Source organism: Mustelus asterias, unplaced genomic scaffold (assembly GCF_964213995.1).
Source record: "Mustelus asterias unplaced genomic scaffold, sMusAst1.hap1.1 HAP1_SCAFFOLD_207, whole genome shotgun sequence".
NCBI lineage: Eukaryota > Metazoa > Chordata > Chondrichthyes > Carcharhiniformes > Triakidae > Mustelus > Mustelus asterias.
The window spans coordinates 239,925-261,122 of NW_027590195.1; the positions used below are offsets into that span (position 1 = coordinate 239,925).

The 21,198-nt window shown below is 50.9% G+C and overlaps 1 protein-coding gene and 1 non-coding gene across 5 annotated transcripts in view; both read left to right on the forward strand.

Moving 5' to 3' along the window:
* Nucleotides 1-21,198, forward strand: part of LOC144485644 (integrin alpha-M-like) — a 462,789-nt gene that overhangs the window by 228,750 nt on the left and 212,841 nt on the right. For all 4 annotated transcript variants that reach the window (XM_078203742.1, XM_078203744.1, XM_078203743.1 and 1 more), the window contains 2 exons: nt 1,046-1,176; nt 2,537-2,694. In XM_078203742.1, coding sequence (XP_078059868.1) covers nt 1,046-1,176; nt 2,537-2,694 — 289 coding nt within the window. The remainder of the gene's footprint in view (nt 1-1,045; nt 1,177-2,536; nt 2,695-21,198) is intronic.
* Nucleotides 11,876-11,947, forward strand: trnag-ucc (transfer RNA glycine (anticodon UCC)). Its single transcript has one exon. It is a non-coding gene; the product is annotated as a tRNA-Gly (tRNA).

The following is a 21,198-nucleotide window of genomic DNA, read 5'->3' on the forward strand; positions in this document are numbered from 1 at the left end:
TCTCTGCACGCGCCCTCTCTGCACGCGCCCTCTCTGTACGTGCCCTCTCTGTACGTGCCCTCTCTGTACATGCCCTCTCTGTGCACGCGCCCTCTCTGCACGCGCCCTCTCTGCACGCGCCCTCTCTGCACGCGCCCTCTCTGCACGCGCCCTCTCTGTGCACGCGCCCTCTCTGCACGAGCCCTCTCTGTGCACGCGCCCTCTCTGCACGCGCCCTCTCTGTACATGCCCTCTCTGTACATGCCCTCTCTGTGCACGCGCCCTCTGTGCACGCGCCCTCTCTGCACGCGCCCTCTCTGCACGCGCCCTCTCTGTACATGCCCTCTCTGTGCACGCGCCCTCTCTGCACGCGCCCTCTCTGCACGCGCCCTCTCTGCACGCGCCCTCTCTGCACGCGCCCTCTCTGCACGCGCCCTCTCTGTACATGCCCTCTCTGCACGCGCCCTCTCTGCACGTGCCCTCTCTGCACGCGCCCTCTCTGCACGCGCCCTCTCTGCACGCGCCCTCTCTGTACATGCCCTCTCTCTGCACGCGCCCTCTCTGTACATGCCCTCTCTCTGCACGCGCCCTCTCTGCACGCGCCCTCTCTGCACGCGCCCTCTCTGCACGCGCCCTCTCTGCACGTGCCCTCTCTGCACGCGCCCTCTCTGCACGTGCCCTCTCTGCACGCGCCCTCTCTGCACGCACCCTCTCTGTACATGCCCTCTCTCTGCACGCGCCCTCTCTGCACGCGCCCTCTCTGCACGCGCCCTCTCTGTACATGCCCTCTCTCTGCACGCGCCCTCTCTGTTCCTGCCCTCTCTGTACATGCCCTCTCTCTGCACGCGCCCTCTCTGTTCATGCCCTCTCTGTACATGCCCTCTCTCTGCACGCGCCCTCTCTGTACATGCCCTCGCTCTGCACGCGCCCTCTCTGTTCCTGCCCTCTCTGTACATGCCCTCTCTCTGCACGCGCCCTCTCTGTACGCGCCCTCTCTGTTCCTGCCCTCTCTGCACGCGCCCTCTCTGCATGCGCTCTGTACTACAGCTCTGATTTTTTTTTGTAGCGCATTAAAGGTGCAAATTATTCCCCGGCTTTGAGATACTTTGGCCATTCGATTAGTGGTGTGATGGATGTGAGTGGGGACTCCCTGACTGACCTCATTGTTGGAGCTCTCGGGACAGTCACAGTTTTACGGTAAGTAGGTGCTTTCTCTCTGGGTTGGGGTGAGGTGGGGGAGCAGGTAGTGGGGTATCGGTGTATATGCTTGGCCCATCAATTAACTCAGTCCTCATATCGAAATGAAACACACTCCCACATGAAAACACACATACCCTGATACACACACACAAACACACAAACAAATCCTCACACAGGTACACACACGTACAGAAACATGCACACACACAGAGGCACACACAGATACACTGAAGCACACACACACACACAGATATCTATTCTATGATATGATTCTATGAGGTACACACACAGAGAAACACACTCATATTCACATGGATACACACAAAAACACTTGTGCATACGCACACAGATACACACAGAAATGCACACACACGCACTCTCAGATATACACACTCAGCAACAGACAGAGATATGCTCACACAGATATACATGCATGTACTCACACAGAAACACACACATGCATACTCACACAGATATACAAAAACACACACACAGATACACACATCCTCACACAGACACACACAAACACAGATACACACACATACTCACGCAAACTCACACATACACATACTCACACAGGTACACACATATTCACACAAACACACACATCCTCACACAGATACACACATGCATACACACACAGACACACACACACAAACACAGATACACACACACACAAACACAGATACACACACACACACTTCCTCACACAAACTCACACAGGCACACAAACATACACCGACACACACACAAACACAGATACCCACACACAGATACTCACACAAACTCTCACAGGCACACACATACTCACACAGATACATACACACAAACACAGATACACACACAAACTCACACATACACATACTCACACAGACACGGTACGGCACGGTAGCACAGTGGTTAGCACTGCTGCTTCACAGCTCCAGGAGCCTGGGTTCGATTCCCGGGCTCGGGTCACTGTCTGTGTGGAGTTTGCACATTCTCCTCCTGTCTGCGTGGGTTTCCTCCGGGTGCTCCGGTTTCCTCCCACAGTCCAAAGATGTGCGGGTTGGGTGGATTGGCCATGCTAAATTGCTCCTTAGTGTCAGGGGGATTAGCTACGGTAAATGCAGAGGGCTATAGGGTAGGGCCTGGATGGGAATGTGGTCGGTGCAGACCCGATGGGCTGAATGGCCTCCTTCTGCACTGTAGGGATCCTATGACTCTATGAACTCAGTCAACCCAAAAATACTGTTCTCACCAATTCGCACTCAATGTGAATCATTGCAGATTCTGTACTCACCAATTCACTCTCTGTCAGAGTGCGAGTTGTTGCTGATCCTGTGTCTAACATCTATACTCATTGCGTCCTTTGCAGTTCCCGACCTGTCCTCAACGTGTCCGTCACAATTTTGTTCAATCCTTGGCAAATCCCCTTTGAGGCCTATCAGTGTCAGCCAGCAAAATTATCCAACCAACCGTTCGGTAACACCACGGCGTGCTTCAGGATGAGGAGACTGGTATCGGATAACTGGGGTGAGTTGTGGACAGAGTTCTTTAACATCAATGAAATGACTTGATGAATCAGTCACTCGCGCAGTTTGGAGCAGACATCAGAGTGTCCTGGAACACGTGGAAATACAGGGAAGAGGTACCCAATGAGGTCACTTTTAAACAGCTTCAGAAAGGGAGGAAATTCCAGAACAGCAGGGCTCCCAAGCAGCTGAAGTCACGGCCGGAGGTTCTGAAGCGATAGGAATCGGGAAATGTTCAAGAGGCCGGAATTGGAGGAGTGCAGCAATCTCAGATCATTGTCAAGTTAGAGGAAGTTACTGAGATAGGGAAGGTTATAGAGGGCTGGAGGGTGTTACTGAGATAGGGAAGGTTATCGGGGGCTGGAGGGTGTTACTGAGATAGGGAAGGTTATCGGGGACTGGAGGGGTTACTGAGATAGGGAAGGTTATCGGGGACTGGAGGGTGTTACTGAGATAGGGAAGGTTATCTGGGACTGGAGGGGTTACTGAGATAGGGAAGGTTATCTGGGACTGGAGGGTGTTACTGAGATGGGGAAGGTTATCTGGGACTGGAGGGGTTACTGAGATGGGGAAGGTTATCGGGGGCTGGAGGGTGTTACTGAGATAGGGAAGGTTATCGGGGGCTGGAGGGGTTACTGAGATGGGGAAGGTTATCGGGGACTGGAGGGTGTTACTGAGATAGGGAAGGTTATCGGGGGCTGGAGGAGTTACTGAGATAGGGAAGGTTATCGGGGGCTGGAGGGTGTTACTGAGATAGGGAAGGTTATCGGGGACTGGAGGAGTTACTGAGATAGGGAAGGTTATCGGGGGCTGGAGGGGTTACTGAGATAGGGAAGGTTATCGGGGGCTGGAGGGTGTTACTGAGATAGGAAAGGTTATCGGGGACTGGAGGGTGTTACTGAGATAGGGAAGGTTATAGAGGGCTGGAGGGTGTTACTGAGATAGGGAAGGTTATCGGGGGCTGGAGGGTGTTACTGAGATAGGGAAGGTTATAGAGGACTGGAGGAGTTACTGAGATAGGGAAGGTTATCGGGGGCTGGAGGGTGTTACTGAGATAGGGAAGGTTATCGGGGGCTGGAGGGTGTTACTGAGATAGGGAAGGTTATCGGGGGCTGGAGGGGTTACTGAGATGGGGAAGGTTATCGGGGACTGGAGGGTGTTACTGAGATAGGGAAGGTTATCGGGGGCTGGAGGGTGTTACTGAGATAGGGAAGGTTATCGGGGGCTGGAGGGTGTTACTGAGATAGGGAAGGTTATAGAGGGCTGGAGGGGTTACTGAGATAGGGAAGTTTATCTGGGACTGGAGGGTGTAACTGAAATAGGGAAGGTTATCGGGGACTGGAGGGTGTTACTGAGATAGGGAAGGTTATAGAGGGCTGGAGGGTGTTACTGAGATAGGGAAGGTTATAGAGGGCTGGAGGGGTTACTGAGATAGGGAAGTTTATCTGGGACTGGAGGGTGTTACTGAAATAGGGAAGGTTATCGGGGACTGGAGGGTGTTACTGAGATAGGGAAGGTTATAGAGGGCTGGAGGGGTTACTGAGATAGGGAAGTTTATCTGGGACTGGAGGGTGTTACTGAAATAGGGAAGGTTATCGGGGGCTGGAGGGGTTACTGAGATGGGGAAGGTTATCGGGGACTGGAGGGTGTTACTGAGATAGGGAAGGTTATCGGGGGCTGGAGGGTGTTACTGAGATAGGGAAGGTTATCGGGGGCTGGAGGGGGTTACTGAGATGGGGAAGGTTATCGGGGGCTGGAGGGGTTACTGAGATGGGGAAGGTTATCGGGGGCTGGAGGGGTTACTGAGATGGGGAAGGTTATCGGGGGCTGGAGGGGGTTACTGAGATAGGGAAGGTTATCGGGGACTGGAGGGGTTACTGAGATAGGGAAGGTTATCGGGGGCTGGGGGGTGTTACTGAGATAGGGAAAGTTATAGAGGACTGGAGGGTGTTACTGAGATAGGGAAGGTTATCGGGGACTGGAGGGGTTACTGAGATAGGGAAGGTTATCGGGGACTGGAGGGTGTTACTGAGATAGGGAAGGTTATCGGGGACTGGAGGGGTTACTGAGATAGGGAAGGTTATCGGGGACTGGAGGGGTTACTGAGATAGGGAAGGTTATCGGGGGCTGGAGGTGTTACTGAGATAGGGAAGGTTATCGGGGGCTGGAGGGGTTACTGAGATAGGGAAGGTTATCGGGGGCTGGAGGTGTTACTGAGATAGGGAAGGTTATCGGGGGCTGGAGGGTGTTACTGAGATAGGGAAGGTTATTGGGGACTGGAGGAGTTACTGAGATAGGGAAGGTTATCGGGGGCTGGAGGGTGTTACTGAGATAGGGAAGGTTATCGGGGGCTGGAGGGGTTACTGAGATAGGGAAGGTTATCGGGGACTGGAGGGTGTTACTGAGATAGGGAAGGTTATCTGGGACTGGAGGGTGTTACTGAGATAGGGAAGGTTATCGGGGACTGGAGGTTGTTACTGAGATGGGGAAGGTTATCGGGGACTGGAGGGTGTTACTGAGATAGGGAAGGTTATCGGGGGCTCGAGGGGTTACTGAGATGGGGAAGGTTATCTGGGACTGGAGGGGTTACTGAGATGGGGAAGGTTATCGGGGGCTGGAGGGGTTACTGAGATAGGGAAGGTTATCGGGGGCTTGAGGGTGTTACTGAGATAGGGAAGGTTATCGGGGGCTCGAGGGGTTACTGAGATGGGGAAGGTTATCGGGGACTGGAGGGTGTTACTGAGATAGGGAAGGTTATCGGGGGCTGGGGGGTGTTACTGAGATAGGGAAAGTTATAGAGGGCTGGAGGAGTTACTGAGATAGGGAAGGTTATCGGGGGCTGGAGGGTGTTACTGAGATAGGGAAGGTTATCGGGGGCTGGAGGGGTTACTGAGATAGGGAAGGTTATCGAGGGCTGGAGGATGTTACTGAGATAGGGAAGGTTATAGAGGGCTGGAGGATGTTACTGAGATAGGGAAGGTTATCGGGGGCTCGAGGGTGTTACTGAGATAGGGAAGGTTATCGGGGGCTGGAGGGTGTTACTGAGATAGGGAAGGTTATCGGGGACTGGAGGGTGTTACTGAGATAGGGAAGGTTATCGGGGACTGGAGGAGGTTACAGAGAGTGGAAGGGTTGTAGAGGCTGGGATGGGTTACAGAGAGTGGAAGGGTTGTAGGGGCTGGGATGGGTTACAGTGATGGGGAGGGGTGTACGGGCTGTAGGAGGTTACAGAGATAGGGAGGGGTGTAGGGGGTTAGAGACAGGGAGGTGTATAGGGGCTGGTGGAGGTTACAGACAAAAGGGAAGTTGTAGGGGCTGGGGGAGATTCGAGGTAGGGAGGGGTGTCGGGGCTTTATTTTTGTTTATTTGTCGTTCATCGGACATGGGTGTCCTGGCTGGCCAGCATTTATTGTAAGTAGTCTCACAACACCAGGTTAAAGTCCAACAGGTTTATTTGGTCGTACAAGCCACAAGCTTTCAGAGCGCTGCCCCTTCATCAGGTATGTGGGAGTGTGGGGCCATGTTCCTCAGTATTGTCCATAAACAGTAAAATGTCATCCACATACTGGATGAGTCTGTGGGACTCACTAAATCCTATCAGACATTCTGCCATGCATTGGTGGAAAATGCGGGTGCTGTTGTGGAACCCTTGTGGGAGGCAGTTCCACATCTACTGCTGCCCCTTAAACGTAAACGCAAACTTATATTGGTCCTCCTGCCTGACTGGGATGGACCAGAAGCCGTTAGAAATGTCCAGCACTGTAAATACAGATGCTGACGCTGGGATCTCTCCTAACAGGTCTGCTACGGCTGCCACCGTTGAGGCGTAAGCCGGAATGTTTTTATTGAGGGACCCTATAATCCACAGTCGCCCTCCATGAATGATCTGGCTTCCTTACTGGCCAGAGTGGCGAGTTCACGTGGGTGGCGATTGGCCTCAAAATGCCTTGCCTGGCCAGCGAACTTAGGGCAATTTCTAAATCAGCCTCCGCTTCCCGGGGGAAGTGATACTGTTTTTGGGGTCGGGACATGGGATCCCCGTCTCTCCTTACTCTGTCCCGGTGACCCTCCCACAATCATGCTTATGGGTCGCGAAGGCGGCTACATTTCCCTTTACAGACCCTTCATATTCCTCCGAGGTATTTCTTACTGGGTCCTCTAAATCATACCCCTCCTTGGGCTTTACCACACACAGGGCCCCCTTCTCGTGTGCTTCCTCTATCACCATGACCTCCTTCCCAGCCCCCTCCCCACAGACAGTACCTGGTGTGCCACTATAAAATCAGCGCCTAAAATCCCTTTACCCTCTTGTTCCCAGCTCATCAGGACACATTTCCGCTGCGCCTGGAGTGTCCCTAACCTGATGGACAAAGGAATTGAGAAAAAAAACAGCCTTCTCATTCCCCGTAAAGCTGACAAGACTGTAGGGCGCCCCACTGGATAGGGGGGATGTTCGGGGGTTGTCCGTGTGGACAATAGTACTGGAAGCACCTGTGTCCAGCAGGTAACTCCCGACTACATCCTGGACTCTCATCCTGACCCAGGGTCTCCCGCATGGGCCATACTCTCGTGGGCATAAAAAGGTGGGCTGCTTCGTTAGTAGTCATAAGGGTGCTTGGGGTACGGACATGGGTGCTCTCTGGCCGGTTGCCATGGCCACCTGTCTGGGTTCTGCTGCTTTTGATTGTAAATATGCCAGCAGACCTTTAACATTTACCCTGCCCAGGTACACCTACCCCCGGGGCTGGGTTAGCTGCTACCGGGGCCCTATCCCCCACTGACCTATTCGGGTTTCTCCACTCCCTCCTGCAGTGCCCGGGCTTCCCACACCCGTAGCACACCGGTCTCCTGTCTGAAATCCCACTGCCTTCCTGCTTCCACTCCCTCCTCTTGAGGGGTGCCGGTGCAATTTCGTGCACCTTGCCCTCAGAGGGCTTCTCCTCACCCTTCTCCCCGTTGCGGTATGCAAGGGTGAGTTTTCTAATTATCTCCGCCTCGTTAAGGTTCGGGTCCATTGGGTCGAACCAATGCTCGGCCTTTGCCCTAACTCGCGGGAGACAGTTTGTACCAGTGTTTTCAGCCAGTGGGCTGTTCCCTCATCCAAATTCTGCCTGTCTAAAGGAGTTCCACACGCTCCCTCATACACCGTCCACAGCCTGTCTGCAAACATGTCCGGGGACTCTGCGACCTGCTGCTTTGTCTCCCACACCCTCGTGAAGGGACTACCCTGGTTTAACCCCATGGCCTCCAGAACCGCTGTCTGTGCCGCTACCCATGTTGCAGGTCTTCCCCCTTCCCTGGAGGTCACTGCCTTACATAGATATGAGTCGAGGGTCATCGGTAATAGTTTTACCCTTCGCACCTCCTCACAGTCGTTTACGTCGGCTGCCTGCTGCACCTCCATAAAATGTAATGACGGGTCTCCCGCCCTGGTCAACCTTGGAATGTGGGTCACCATCCCCCTGAGCGCGTGTGCCCCATGGGGAATTATTATATCGCTCTCTATCGGTCCCCTATCTGCCTGTCCCACTGGGGGACCATACTTGCGCTGCCTTACTGGGCACATCTGCCCTATCTGGGGCTGCTGCCCCTCTAACACTACGGCCTCCGGCTCTCCCACCATGATCGGTAGCCCCACCGCCTCGTGGTGTGCTACACACGACGGAGACGCCGCTAACTGGGGGTGTTCTCCCGACCCCCCTTGGGCCTGTCCCTCCCTGGACGGCCCGAACTCCACCTGCTGACCCAGACACATTACCAGCGCTTCTGGAGGTGGTCTATTCCCCTTAGCCCATGGGAATCATCTGCTGGGGACCCTCCTGGTCCTGCCAGGTACGCCCGTCCCCTAAATTTGGACAGAGCCTCCTCCAGCTCTCCTATCCTTTCCTGTCATCAGTGTCCCCCCGCACGTCACAGGCTACCCTGTCTGCTGCCTGAATGTCCCTGAACCTTCCCTCCAGCTCCCTGTACCTCAGTGTACTCTCAGCCAGGAGTTCCTGGGCATTCCGCTCCCTCTCCTTTGCCTCTGCAGCCTGGCATTGGAGAAACTCCTGGGTGTTTCTGTGTGACTCATTTGCCTGCAGGATACACTGCCTGGCCTCACAAAGCTCATCATATAGCTGTTCCTCTGCTCTCGCGCCTTCCCCTGCGCTGGTCCTTGCTTCTCCAAGTTGCTCTTCCAGAATGGCAATACGTCTCTCCATTTTGGCCACCTGCTGGGATAAGCAACGCCAGCCACACTGCCTTTTCCTGTCCGTTATTATAATCCTTGCTCTCTGTCCACTCCTCGGCAGCCGCTGCGGGCTGCTCCGCTGTTATGAACGCTGTCACCCATTTTTTGGTAAGGTTGATTTTTTTAAATAGATAAGAGGAGATTCCCTCCTCCATCTTGCTTCTTTCTCTCACCCCCTCTGGCAAGTCGCATATCCCAGACCACCGGAGTCCTGTCGCGGTCACCATTGTAGCGGGATCTTTCTCTTTACTCCACTTACAGGCGGGTATTTGAGGGTTTGCCGATAGCTGCGAGTATCTCTCTCTTACAGGCCTTGAAATTTCAAAGGCCGGGGAATGCTGCACTGGGGCAACTCCACAGGAGAGAGTGCTGAACCAGGCTCACCGTTTATACCTGACCGGTAACCTGATACTTATATCACACAGCCATCCCAGAACCGCCACCAAGGCCTGAGTGATTCTCTCCCTTGTCGGTGGGACAACGGCCACCCTGCACCCACTCCACTCGAGTAGGTCTCCGAGAGAGAACAGAGAGACTGTCCCTTTTATCTCCTGACCAGCAGTCTCCCTTGAGTGAGCGGGTTCGAATCGCTCAGATCACCCTCGGTTCCAGACTCTGGATTTATGGTCAGGGATATTGAAACTGTGACCTCGTCAGAGTGCACTGATGAGAGAACAAGAGGCAAGACGGACTCCAAACGAGTTTCAAAACTTAGTGATTTATTTAACAATAAAATCACCCCACCACACATGAATAAAACTTATACTTTATACTATCACTATGGGAGAAATGCTAACGGGTACAACGTAAAATACTACTTTACACAGTTCAAAACAAGATTACTGAACTTTAAAATTACAATACACCACCCCTCCCCTTGCCTCAACCTCTATCCTATCCTTGGGAGCTTCACAAGGTTGGCTGGGATACTCACAATTCTAAAAGGGGTTCCTTTGTGATGGACTCGAATGTCTCAGTGCAGGGTTGAAACTGGGCTGCTGTTGGTCTTCACCTCTGCACATCAGCTTGCGATTCTGGAAGAGAGCTCGGTTTGGCTTGTCTGCTTCTCTCTTGCTTGTCTGACTGATTTAACAAACAACTTCCCTGCCCCCGTAGGTGATTTTCAAGGACAAAGGGGCTTGCGATCACCGGCAGTCTCAGTTTAATTGAGTCAAGTCCAAACACAAAAAGCTGGAACTGCCTTGACCCCCCGTGGGTCGTTATCTTAATGTCTTCTTAATGCTCCTCCGGAGCTTCCTGAACGGTGTCCCATCAGTGGGATGGGTCTTCTTGTCTTCTGTGGATGGGCCGATTTCTGTGGCCATTGTCTCCCTTTGTCCTTCTGATGATTCGATCACTGGTGTGTCTGCCTTTCTGGCCACTTGCATATTCAGGGGGCTCACACCTTTCCTTAGCACAGTCCACAGGCAGGTTATGTTTGTCCTGCCGACCCTTCTGGGAGGTTTTTATCTGCCAGCAGCCAGGGTTGGCCACTTTTAAACTGTCAGGTTTCTCCTGAGTCCTTTTAAAATATGGAGGATTGCCCTGAAACTTACAAGGAGTGTAGAGGGGTGGAGGAGGTTACAGAGATAGGGAGGGAGTGTAGGATGCTGGAGGAGGTTACAGAGGGAGGGAAGCAGGGGCTGGAAGAGGTTACAGAGATAGTGAGGGGTATAGACTGGAGGAGGTTACAGAGATAGTGAGGGGTATAGACTGGAGGAGGTTACAGAGATAGGGAGTGGATGAGGGAAACTGACAGAGAGGGAATGTGTGAGCGGCATTGAAAGGGATAGGGAGTGAATGAGGGACAGGGATAGGGAGTGGATGAGGGGCAGGGATAGGGTGTGGATGAGGGGCAGGGATAGGGTGTGGATGAGGGGCAGGGATAGGGAGTGGATGAGGGACAGGGATAGGGTGTGGATGAGGGACAGGGATAGGGTGTGGATGAGGGACAGGGATAGGGAGTGGATGAGGGGCAGGGATAGGGAGTGGATGAGGGGCTGGGATAGGGAGTGGATGAGGGGCAGGGATAGGGAGTGGATGAGGGACAGGGATAGGGAGTGGATGAGGGACAGGGATAGGGAGTGGATGAGGGGCAGGGATAGGGAGTGGATGAGGGACAGGGATAGGGTGTGGATGAGGGACAGGGATAGGGTGTGGATGAGGGACAGGGATAGGGAGTGGATGAGGGGCAGGGATAGGGAGTGGATGAGGGGCTGGGATAGGGAGTGGATGAGGGGCAGGGATAAGGAGTGGATGAGGGGCAGGGATAAGGAGTGGATGAGGGGCAGGGATAAGGAGTGGATGAGGGGCAGGGATAGGATGTGGATGAGGGGCAGGGATAGGGAGTGGATGAGGGGCAGGGATAGGGTGTGGATGAGCAGCGGGGAAAGGGTGTGGATGAGGGGCAGGGATAGGGAGTGGATGAGGGGCAGGGATAGGGAGTGGATGAGGGGCAGGGATAGGGTGTGGATGAGGGACAGGGATAGGGAGTGGATGAGGGGCAGGGATAGGGAGTGGATGAGGGGCAGGGATAGGGTGTGGATGAGGGGCAGGGATAGGGAGTGGATGAGGGGCAGGGATAGGGAGTGGATGAGGGGCAGGGATAGGGAGTGGATGAGGGGCAGGGATAGGGAGTGGATGAGGGGGAGGGATAGGGAGTGAATGAGGGACAGGGATAGGGTGTGGATGAGGGGCAGGGATAGGGAGTGGATGAGGGACAGGGATAGGGAGTGAATGAGGGGCAGGGATAGGGAGTGGATGAGGGGCAGGGATAGGGAGTGGATGAGGGGCAGGGATAGGGAGTGGATGAGGGGCAGGGATAGGGAGTGGATGAAGGGCAGGGACACATGAATGGAAGGTTCTCAGAGGCAGATGCTAATCTGGAATGTCGCCAGTCAGATCAGACTTGATTCTACTAAAAAGCAGGTTAGGCTTGAGGATGGAGCGAGCGATGGTGGTATAGTGGTGAGCATAGCTGCCTTCCAAGCAGTTGTCCCGGGTTCGATTCCCGGCCATCGCATTGGTAATGTGTATTGGACATTATCCGCACCCTCTTGTGGTTTAAACGCAACATCTGAATCCCCAGGACCGGACAGGGTATTCCCACGGACCTTGAGGGAAGCTAGTGTTGAACTTGCAGGGGCCCTGGCAGACATATTTAAAATGTCAGTATTCACGGGGGAGGTGCCGGAAGATTGGAGGGTGGCTCATGTTGTTCCATTGTTTAAAAAAGGTTCCAAAAGAAATCCGGGAAATTATAGGCCATCAAAGACTATTTCCTCGGGTGGATGGAGCTATTACAAGGGGGCATAACTATAGGGTTCGTGGTGGGAGATATAGGAAGGATATCAGAGGTAGGTTCTTTACGCAGAGAGTGGTTGGGGTGTGGAATGGACTGCCTGCAGTGAGAGTGGAGTCAGACACTTGAGGAACATTTAAGCGGTTATTGGATAGGCACATGGAGCACACCAGGATGATAGGGAGTGGGATAGCTTGATCTTGGTTTCAGATAAAGCTCGGCACAACATCGTGGGCTGAAGGGCCTGTTCTGTGCTGTACTGTTCTATGTTCTAAGTCTGACGTCGGTGGTGGGCAAGTTATTAGAAGGTGTGATAAGGGATCGGATCTACAAATATTTGGATAGACAGGGACTTATTAGGGAGAGTCAACATGGCTTTGTGCGTGGTAGGTCATGTTTGACCAATCTGTTAGAGTTTTTCGAGGAGGTTCCCAGGAAATGGATGAAGGGAAGGCAGTAGATGTTGTCTACCTGGATTTCAGCAAGGCCTTTGACAAGGTCCCTCATGGGAGGTTAGTTAGGAAGATTCAGTCGCTAGGTATACATGGGGAGGTAGTAAATTGGATTAGACACTGGTTCAATGGAAGAAGCCAGAGAGTGGTTGTGGAGGATTACTTCTCTGAGTGGAGGCCTGTGACTAGTGGTGTGCCGCAGGGATTGGTGTTGGGTCCATTGTTGTTTGTCATCTAAATTAATGATCTGGATGATAATGTGGTAAATTGGATCAGCAAATTTGCTGATGATATAAAGATTGGAGGTGTAGTGGACAGTGAGGAAGGTTTTCAAAGCTTGCAGAGGGATTTGGACCAACTAGAAAAATGGGCTGAAAAATGGCAAATGGAATTTAACGCAGACAAGTGTGAGATATTGCACTTTGGAAGGACAAACCAAAGTAGAACGCACAGGGTAAATGGTCGGACTCTGAAGAGTGCAGTTGAACAGAGGGATCTGGGAATACAGGTACAGAATTCCCTAAAAGTGACGTCACAGGTGGATAGGGTCGTAAAGAGTGCCTTTGGTACATTGGCCTTTATAAATCGGAGTATCGAGTATAAAAGTTGGAGTGTTATGGTCAGGTTATATAAGGTTATATGAGGCCGAATGTAGAGTATTGTGTACAGTTTTGGTCACCTAGTTACAGGAAGGATGTAAATAAGATTGAAAGAGTGCAGAGAAGGTTCACAAGGATGTTGCCGGGACTTGAGAAGCTGAGTTACAGAGAGAGATTGAATAGGTTGGGACTTTATTCCCTGGAGCGTAGAAGATTGAGGGGAGATTTGATAGAGGTGTATAAGATTTTGATGGGTATAGATAGAGTGAATGCAAGCAGGCATTTTCCGCTGAGGCTAGGGGAGAAAAAAACCAGAGGGCATGGGTTAAGGGTGAAAGGAGAAAAGTTTAAAGGGAATATTAGGGAGGGCTTCTTCACGCAGAGAGTGGTGGGAGTGTGGAATGAGCTGCCGGATAAAGTGGCACTTTTAACATTTAAGAAAAACTTGGACGGGTTCATGGATGAGAGGGGTGTGGAGGGATATGGTCCAAGTGCAGGTCAGTGGGACGATGCAAAAAATGGTTCGGCACAGACAAGAAGGGCCAAAAGGCCTGTTTCTGAGCTGTAATTTTCTCTGGTTCTGTGGCCCAAATCTGCTTTTAGTTTGTTAGCTTGTAATAAGGAGACATTGGGGCATTTCTGCTCAAAGTTTGAAGGGACAGATTAATGAGGCGGTTAATGGTGAACATGGGATCTGAGATTTATTGAATAAAAATTGATTTGAGAAGTCTAAGTAATTTTGACTGCATTCAAAAATCCTGGTTAGGTCCCAACGGGACGATTGTTTCCAAGTCTGGGCCCATACTCAGGGCGGCCCGGTAGCACAGTAGCACAGTGGTTAGCACTGCTGCTTCATAGCTCCAGGGTCCCGGGTTCGATTCCCGGCTTGGGTCACTGTCTGTGTGGAGTTTGCACATTCTCCTCGTGTCTGCATGGGTTTCCTCCGAGTGCTACGGTTTCCTCCCACAGTCCAAAGGTTTTCAGGTTAGGTTGATTGGCCATGCTAAAAAAAAAATTGCCCTTAGTGTTCTGAGATGCGTAGGTTAGAGGGATTAGTGGGTAAATGTGTAGGGATATGGGGGTAGGGCCTGGGTGGGTTTGTGGTCGGTGCAGACTCGATGGGCCGAATGGCCTCTTTCTGTACTGTAGGGTTTCTATGATTTCTATGATACTCTTTCGGAAGATTGTCAAGGCCTCTTAGAGGGTGAGAGGAGGTTTCTGGAATGTTCTTGGGATGAGGGATTTCAGCTATTCAGAATTCCTTCAGAGAAAGGCTATTCCTGGCAGGAGTAGGGAATCCCGGATGACAAAATATATTGAGGTTTTGGCCAGGAAAATGAAGGGAGCATGGCTCAGATACAAGCAGCTGGAATCAAGAGATTCACTGTAGGTGTACAGGGGATACAGGAGTATACTCAAGAAGGAAATTAGGAGGGCAGAAAGGGGGCATGATGTAGCTTTGGCTGAGAGCATTAAGGTGAATCCAAAGGGATTCTTTTAAGTGCATTAAACATAGAAACATAGAAACCCTACAGTGCAGAAGGAGGCCATTCGGCCCATCGAGTCTGCACCGACCACAATCCCACCCAGGCCCTACCCCCACATATTTTACCCGCTAATCCCTCTAACCAACACATCCCAGGACACTAAGGGGCAATTTTTTAACCTGGCCAATCAACCTAACCCGCACATCTTTGGACTGTGGGAGGAAACCGGAGCACCCGGAGGAAACCCACGCAGACACGAGGAGAATGTGCAAACTCCACACAGACAGTGACCCGAGCCGGGAATCGAACCCGGGACCCTGGCGCTGTGAAGCAGCAGTGCTAACCACTGTGCTACCGTGCCGGGAAAGACATGAAGATTTGGGAACCTGGGAAAATTAGTGGCGATATCTTAGGCACAGTTCACATTGCAGTAGAGGAGGTGATGGACATATTAAAATGTGTGAAGGTGGATAAATCTCCTGGCCCTGACCAGGTATATCCAAGAACACTGCGTGAGGCTAGAGAAGAAATTGCTGAGATATTTGCATCATCGTTAGCCACGGGTGAGCTACCAGAAGACTGGCAGATAGCAAATGTAGTGCCCTTATTTAAGAAGGGTTGCAAAGAAAAACATGGAAATTATAGACTGGTAAGCCTCACATTTGTGGTGGGATGAGAGAGGATTCTGAGGGATAAGATATACGGACATTTAGAAAGACAGTGTTTGATTCGGAGGAGTCAGCATGACTTCATGTGTGGAGATCATGCCTTATAACTTTGTTAGAGTGCTTTGATGAAGTGACGAGGAAGGTTGATGAGGGCAGGGCGATAGATGTAGCCTATATGGACTTTAGTAAAGCCACTCCACATGGGGGTTGCTCTGGGAGTTTAGATCACATAGAATCCAGGGAGAGCTGGCAAATTGGATAGACAATTGGATTGATGGTGGAAAGCAGAGGGTAGTGGTGAAAGGATGCTTGTCGGACAGGAGGCCTGTGACTCGCGGTGTGCCCCAGAGGTCAGTGCTGGGTCCATTGCTGTTTGTTGTCTGTAACAACGATTTGGATGAGAATGTACAAGGCGTGATCAGTAAGTTTGCTAAAATAGGTGGTATTGTAGACAGTGAGGAAGGTTATCAAAAATTGCAGCAGGATCTTGATCAGCTGGGGAAGTGGGCCGAGAAATGGCAAATGGAGTTCAATACAGCGAAGTGTGAGGTTGGAAAGTCAAATCAAGGTAGGACTTTCACGGTGAATCGTAGGACCTTCGGGAGTATCATGGAACAGAGGGACCTTGGAGTTCAGGTGCACGGTTCTCTAAAGGTGGAGTCACAGATAGATAGAGCTTTTGGCATTGCTGGTTTCACCAGTCAGTAAGAAGTTTAACAACACCAGGTTAAAGTCCAACAGGTTTATTTGGTAGCAAAAGCCACACAAGCTTTCGAGGCTCTGAGCCCCTTCTTCAGGTGAGTGGGAATTCAGAATTCCCACTCACCTGAAGAAGGGGCTCAGAGCCTCGAAAGCTTGTGTGGCTTTTGCTACCAAATAAACCTGTTGGACTTTAACCTGGTGTTGTTAAACTTCTTACTGTGTTTACCCCAGTCCAACGCCGGCATCTCCACATCATGTTCACCAGTCAGGGCATTGAGTGCAGAAGTTGGGAAGTTAGGTTGGAGTTGTACAGGGTGTTAGTGAGGCCGCATCTGGAGTATTGTGTTCAGTTTTGGTCGCCTTGCTATAGGAAAGATGTTATTAAACTGGAGAGAGTGCAGAAGAGATTTACAAGGATGTTGCCAGGACTCAAGGGACTGAGTTATAGGGAGAGATTGGACAGGCTACAACTTTTTTCTGTGGAGTGTAGGAGACTGAGGGGTGATCTTATAGAGGTGTATGAGATCTTGAGAGGCATAGATAGGGTGAATGAACTCAATCTTTTCCCAGGGTTGGGGACTTGAGAACGAGAGGGCATCGGTTTAAGAGGGGAAAGAATTAATGGGAACCTGAGGAGCAACTTTTTCTACACAGAGTGGGGTACGTGTGTGGAATGAGCTGCCGGAGGGAGTGGTTGAGGCTGGGACATTGGCAACATTTAACAGGCATTGGGACAGATACGTGGAGAGCAAAGGTTTTTTTGAAGTTTTTAAGCTTATTTTTATTAGTCACAAGCAGGGTTACATTGACACTGCAATGAAATTATTGTGAAAATCCCCTGTTCCCCACACTCCAGTGCGTGTTCAGATACACTGAGGAAAAATTTAGCATGGCCAATGCACCTAACCAGCACGTCTTTCAGGCTGTGGGAGGAAACCGGAGCACCCGAAGGAAACCCACGCAGACGTGGGGAGAAAGTGCAAACTCCGCACAGACAGTGGCCCAAGACGGGAATCAAAACCAGGTCCCTGGTGCTGTGAGGCAGCAGTGCTAACCACTGTGCCACCGTTTTCGAGGGATATGGGCAAAATACAGGCAAATGGGGTTAGCTTAGATGTGCTTTTTGGTCGGCATAGACCAGTTTGGGCCAAACGGCCTGTCCGCATGCCGTAGATTCTATGAAAGGGCCTGTATGTGATGGGCAGAATGGGACAGAATGACTCCATTGTATAGAGTCATTGAGTCATAGAGGTTTACAGCATGGAAACAGGCCCTTCGGCCCAACTTGTCCATGCCGCCCTTTCTTTTTTAAAACCCCTAAGCTAATCCCAATTGCCCGCATTTGGCCCATATCCCTCTAAACCCATCGTACCCATGTAACTATCTAAATGCTTTTTAAAAGACAAAATTGTACCCGCCTCTACTCCTACCTCTGGCAGCTTGTTCCAGACACTCACCGCCCTCTGTGTGAAAAAATTGCCCCTCTGGACATTTTTGTATCTCTCCCCTCTCACCTTAAACCTATGCCCTCTAGTTTTAGACTCCCTCACCTTTGGGAAAAGATATTGACTATCTAGCTGATCTGTTCCCCTCATTATTTTATAGACCTCTATAAGATCACCCCTCAGCCTCCTACGCTCCAGAGAAAAAAGTCCCAGTCTATCCAGCCTCTTCTTATAACTCAATCCATCAATCGAGGGATTGAGTTTAGAAGTCGGGAGATAATGATGCAGCTTTATAAGACCCTTGTCAGACCCCACTTGGAGTACTGTGCTCAGTTCTGGTCGCCTCATTACAGGAGAGATGTGGAAATGATTGAAAGGGTGCAGAGAAGGTTTACAAGGATGTTGCCTGGATTGGTTGGCATGCCTTATGAGGATAGGCTGAGGGAGCTCGGTCTTTTCTCCTTGGAGAGACGAAGGATGAGAGGTGACCTAATAGACGTGTACAAGATGTTGAGAGGAATAGATCGGGTGGATTCTCGGAGGCTTTTTCCCAGGGCTGAAATGGCTGCTACGAGAGGACACAAGTTTAAGGTGCTGGGGAGTAGGTACAGAGGAGATGTCAGGGCTAAGTTTTTCACTCAGAGGGAGGTGGGTGAGTGGAATCGGCTGCCGTCAGTGGTGGTGGAGGCAAACTTGATAGGGTCTTTTAAGAAACTTCTGGATGAGTACATGGGACTTAATAGGATTGAGGGTTATAGGTAAGCCTATATATAAGCCTAGGTAGGTAGGGACATGACCGGCACAAGTTGTGGGCCGAAGGGCCTGTTTGTGCAGTATGTTTTCTACGTTCTATGTTCTAAGTCCTGGTAGCATCCTAGTAAATCTTTTCTGGACTCTTTCTAGCCTTAATAATATCCTTTCTATTATAGAGTGACCAGAATTGCACACAGTATTCCAAGTGTGGCCTTACCAATGTCTTGTACAACTTCAACAAGACGTCCCAACTCCTGTATTCAATGTTCTGACCGATGAAACCAAGCATGCCGAATGCCTTCTTCACCACTCTGTCCACCTGTGTCGCCACTTTCAAGGAGCTATGAACATGTACCCCTAAATCTCTTTGTTCTGTAACTCTCCCCAACACCCTACCATTAACTGAGTAAGTCCTGCCCTGGTTCAATCTACCGAAATGCATCACCTCGCATTTGTCTAAATTAAACTCCATCTGCCATTCATCAGCCCACTGGCCCAATTGATCAAGATCCCGTTGCAATTGGAGATAACACTCTTTACTGTCCACTGTGCCATCAATCTTGGTGTCATCTGCAAACTTACTAACCATGCCTCCTGTATTCTCATCCAAATCATTAATATAAATGACAAATAACAGTGGACCCAGCATCGATCCCTGAGGCACACCGCTGGTCACAGGTCTCCAGTTTGAAAAACATCCCTTGACAACCACCTGTCAAGAAGCCAATTTTGTATCCATTTGGATACCTCATCCTGGATCCCATGAGATTTAACCTTATGCAACAACCTACCATGCGGTACCTTGTCAAAGGCCTTGCTAAAGGTGGATGTTAAAGTTCCTGCAGCCCTGAGCAGAGGAAGAAGGTTTGGGGTTTTCAGAGCACCCTGTTACCCATATCCCAGCGCCTTGGAACCAGTGTCCCAACCTCCCACAAAATAAACTCTAATGAATTAACGTGGGGAGGTGAGATCTTGCTGTGTCAGATTATTGGTCCGTTTCCTCTGACCAGGCTAGGCGCGCTCAGAGGATGAAGTAAGGTCGAACATGGGCTGGATTATAAACTCTGCTGGTCTAAGACTGGATATTGATGTTTCCCAGTCTCAGTGAGGGGGCAGTATTTATTAACCCTCCCAAGTTGCCCCAGCAAAAATGCTGATGGCAATGCCAGGTCCAAACACTATGGCACAATAATCAAGAGTGCTTTCAATAGCAGCTTGAAGGGTAGTCTTTGTTACACTGACAAAAGCACGACAACCAATAAGTGCATAGCAAGTTCACAGGAAGCTTTTTTTCATTTGCTATGGTATGGCGGGCATTAGCTATGAAGAGAGTTGGAGAAACTTGGTTTGTTCTCACTGGAACAACGGAGGTTGAGGGGCGACCTGATACAAGTCTACAAAATTATGAGGGCATGGACAGAGTGGAAAGTCAGCAGCTTTTTCCCAGGGTGGAAGAGTGCATTACTCGGGAGCATAGGTTTAAGGTGCGAGGGGCAAGGTTTAAAGATGTACGAGGCAAGTTTTTTTACACAGAGGGTGGTGGGTGCCTGGAACTCGTCACCGGGGGAGGTAGTGGAAGCAGGTACGATCGTGAGTTTTAAGGGGTGTCTTGACAAGTACATGAATAGGATGGGAATAGAGGGATATGGACCCCGGAAGGGTAGGGGGTTTTAGATAAGTCGGGCAGCATGGTCAGTGCAGGCTTGGAGGGCCGAAGGGCCTGTTCCTGTGCTGTAATTTTCTTTAGAACGGAACAATCTCATTAGTGACAGACAGCATGGTTTTGTAAGAGGGAGGTCGTGCCTTACAAATTTGGTGGAGTTTTTTGAGGAAGTTACAAAAACGGTTGACGAAGCAAGGGCCGTGGATGTCAACTATATGGATTTCAGTAAGGCATTTGACAAAGTCCCTCATGGCAGATTGGTTAAGAAGGTTAAGGCTCATGGGATACAAGGAGAGGTGGCGAGATGGGTAGAAAACTGGCTTGGCCACAGGAGACAGAGGGTAACAGTCGAAGGGTCTTTTTCCGGCTGGAGGTCTGTGACCAGTGGTGTTCCGCAGGGCTCTGTACTGGGACCTCTGCTATGTGTGTTATATATAAATGATTTGGAAGAAGGTGTAACTGGTGTAATCAGCAAGTTTGCGGATGACACGAAGATGGCTGGACTTGCGGGTAGCGATGAACATTGTCGGACAATACAGCAGGATATAGATAGGCTGGAAAATTGGGCGGAGAAATGGCAGCTGGAATTTAATCCAGATAAATGCGAAGTGATGCATTTTGGAAGAACTAATGTAGGGGGGAGTTGTACAATAAATGGCAGAACCATCAGGAGTATAGAAACACAGAGGGACCTAGGTGTGCAAGTCCACAAATCCTTGAAGGTGGCAACGCAGGTGGAGAAGGTGGTGAAGAAGGCATATGGTATGCTTGCCTTTATAGGACGGGGTACAGAGTATAAAAGCTGGAGTCTGATGATGCAGCTGTATAGAACGCTGGTTAGGCCACATTTGGAGTACTGCGTCCAATTCTGGTCGCCGCACTACCAGAAGGACGTGGAGGCTTTGGAGAGAGTGCAGAGATGGCTTACCAGGATGTTGCCTGGTATGGAGGGTCTTAGCTATGAGGAGAGATTGGGTAGACTGGGGTTGTTCTCCTTGGAAAGACGGAGAATGAGGGGAGATCTAATAGAGGTGTACAAAATTATGAAGGGTATAGATAGGGTGAACAGTGGGAAGCTTTTTCCCAGGTCGGAGGTGACGATCACGAGGGGTCACGGGCTCAAGGTGAGAGGGACGAGGTACAACTCAGATATCAGAGGGACCTATTTTACACAGAGAGTGGCGGTGGCCTGGAATGCGCTGC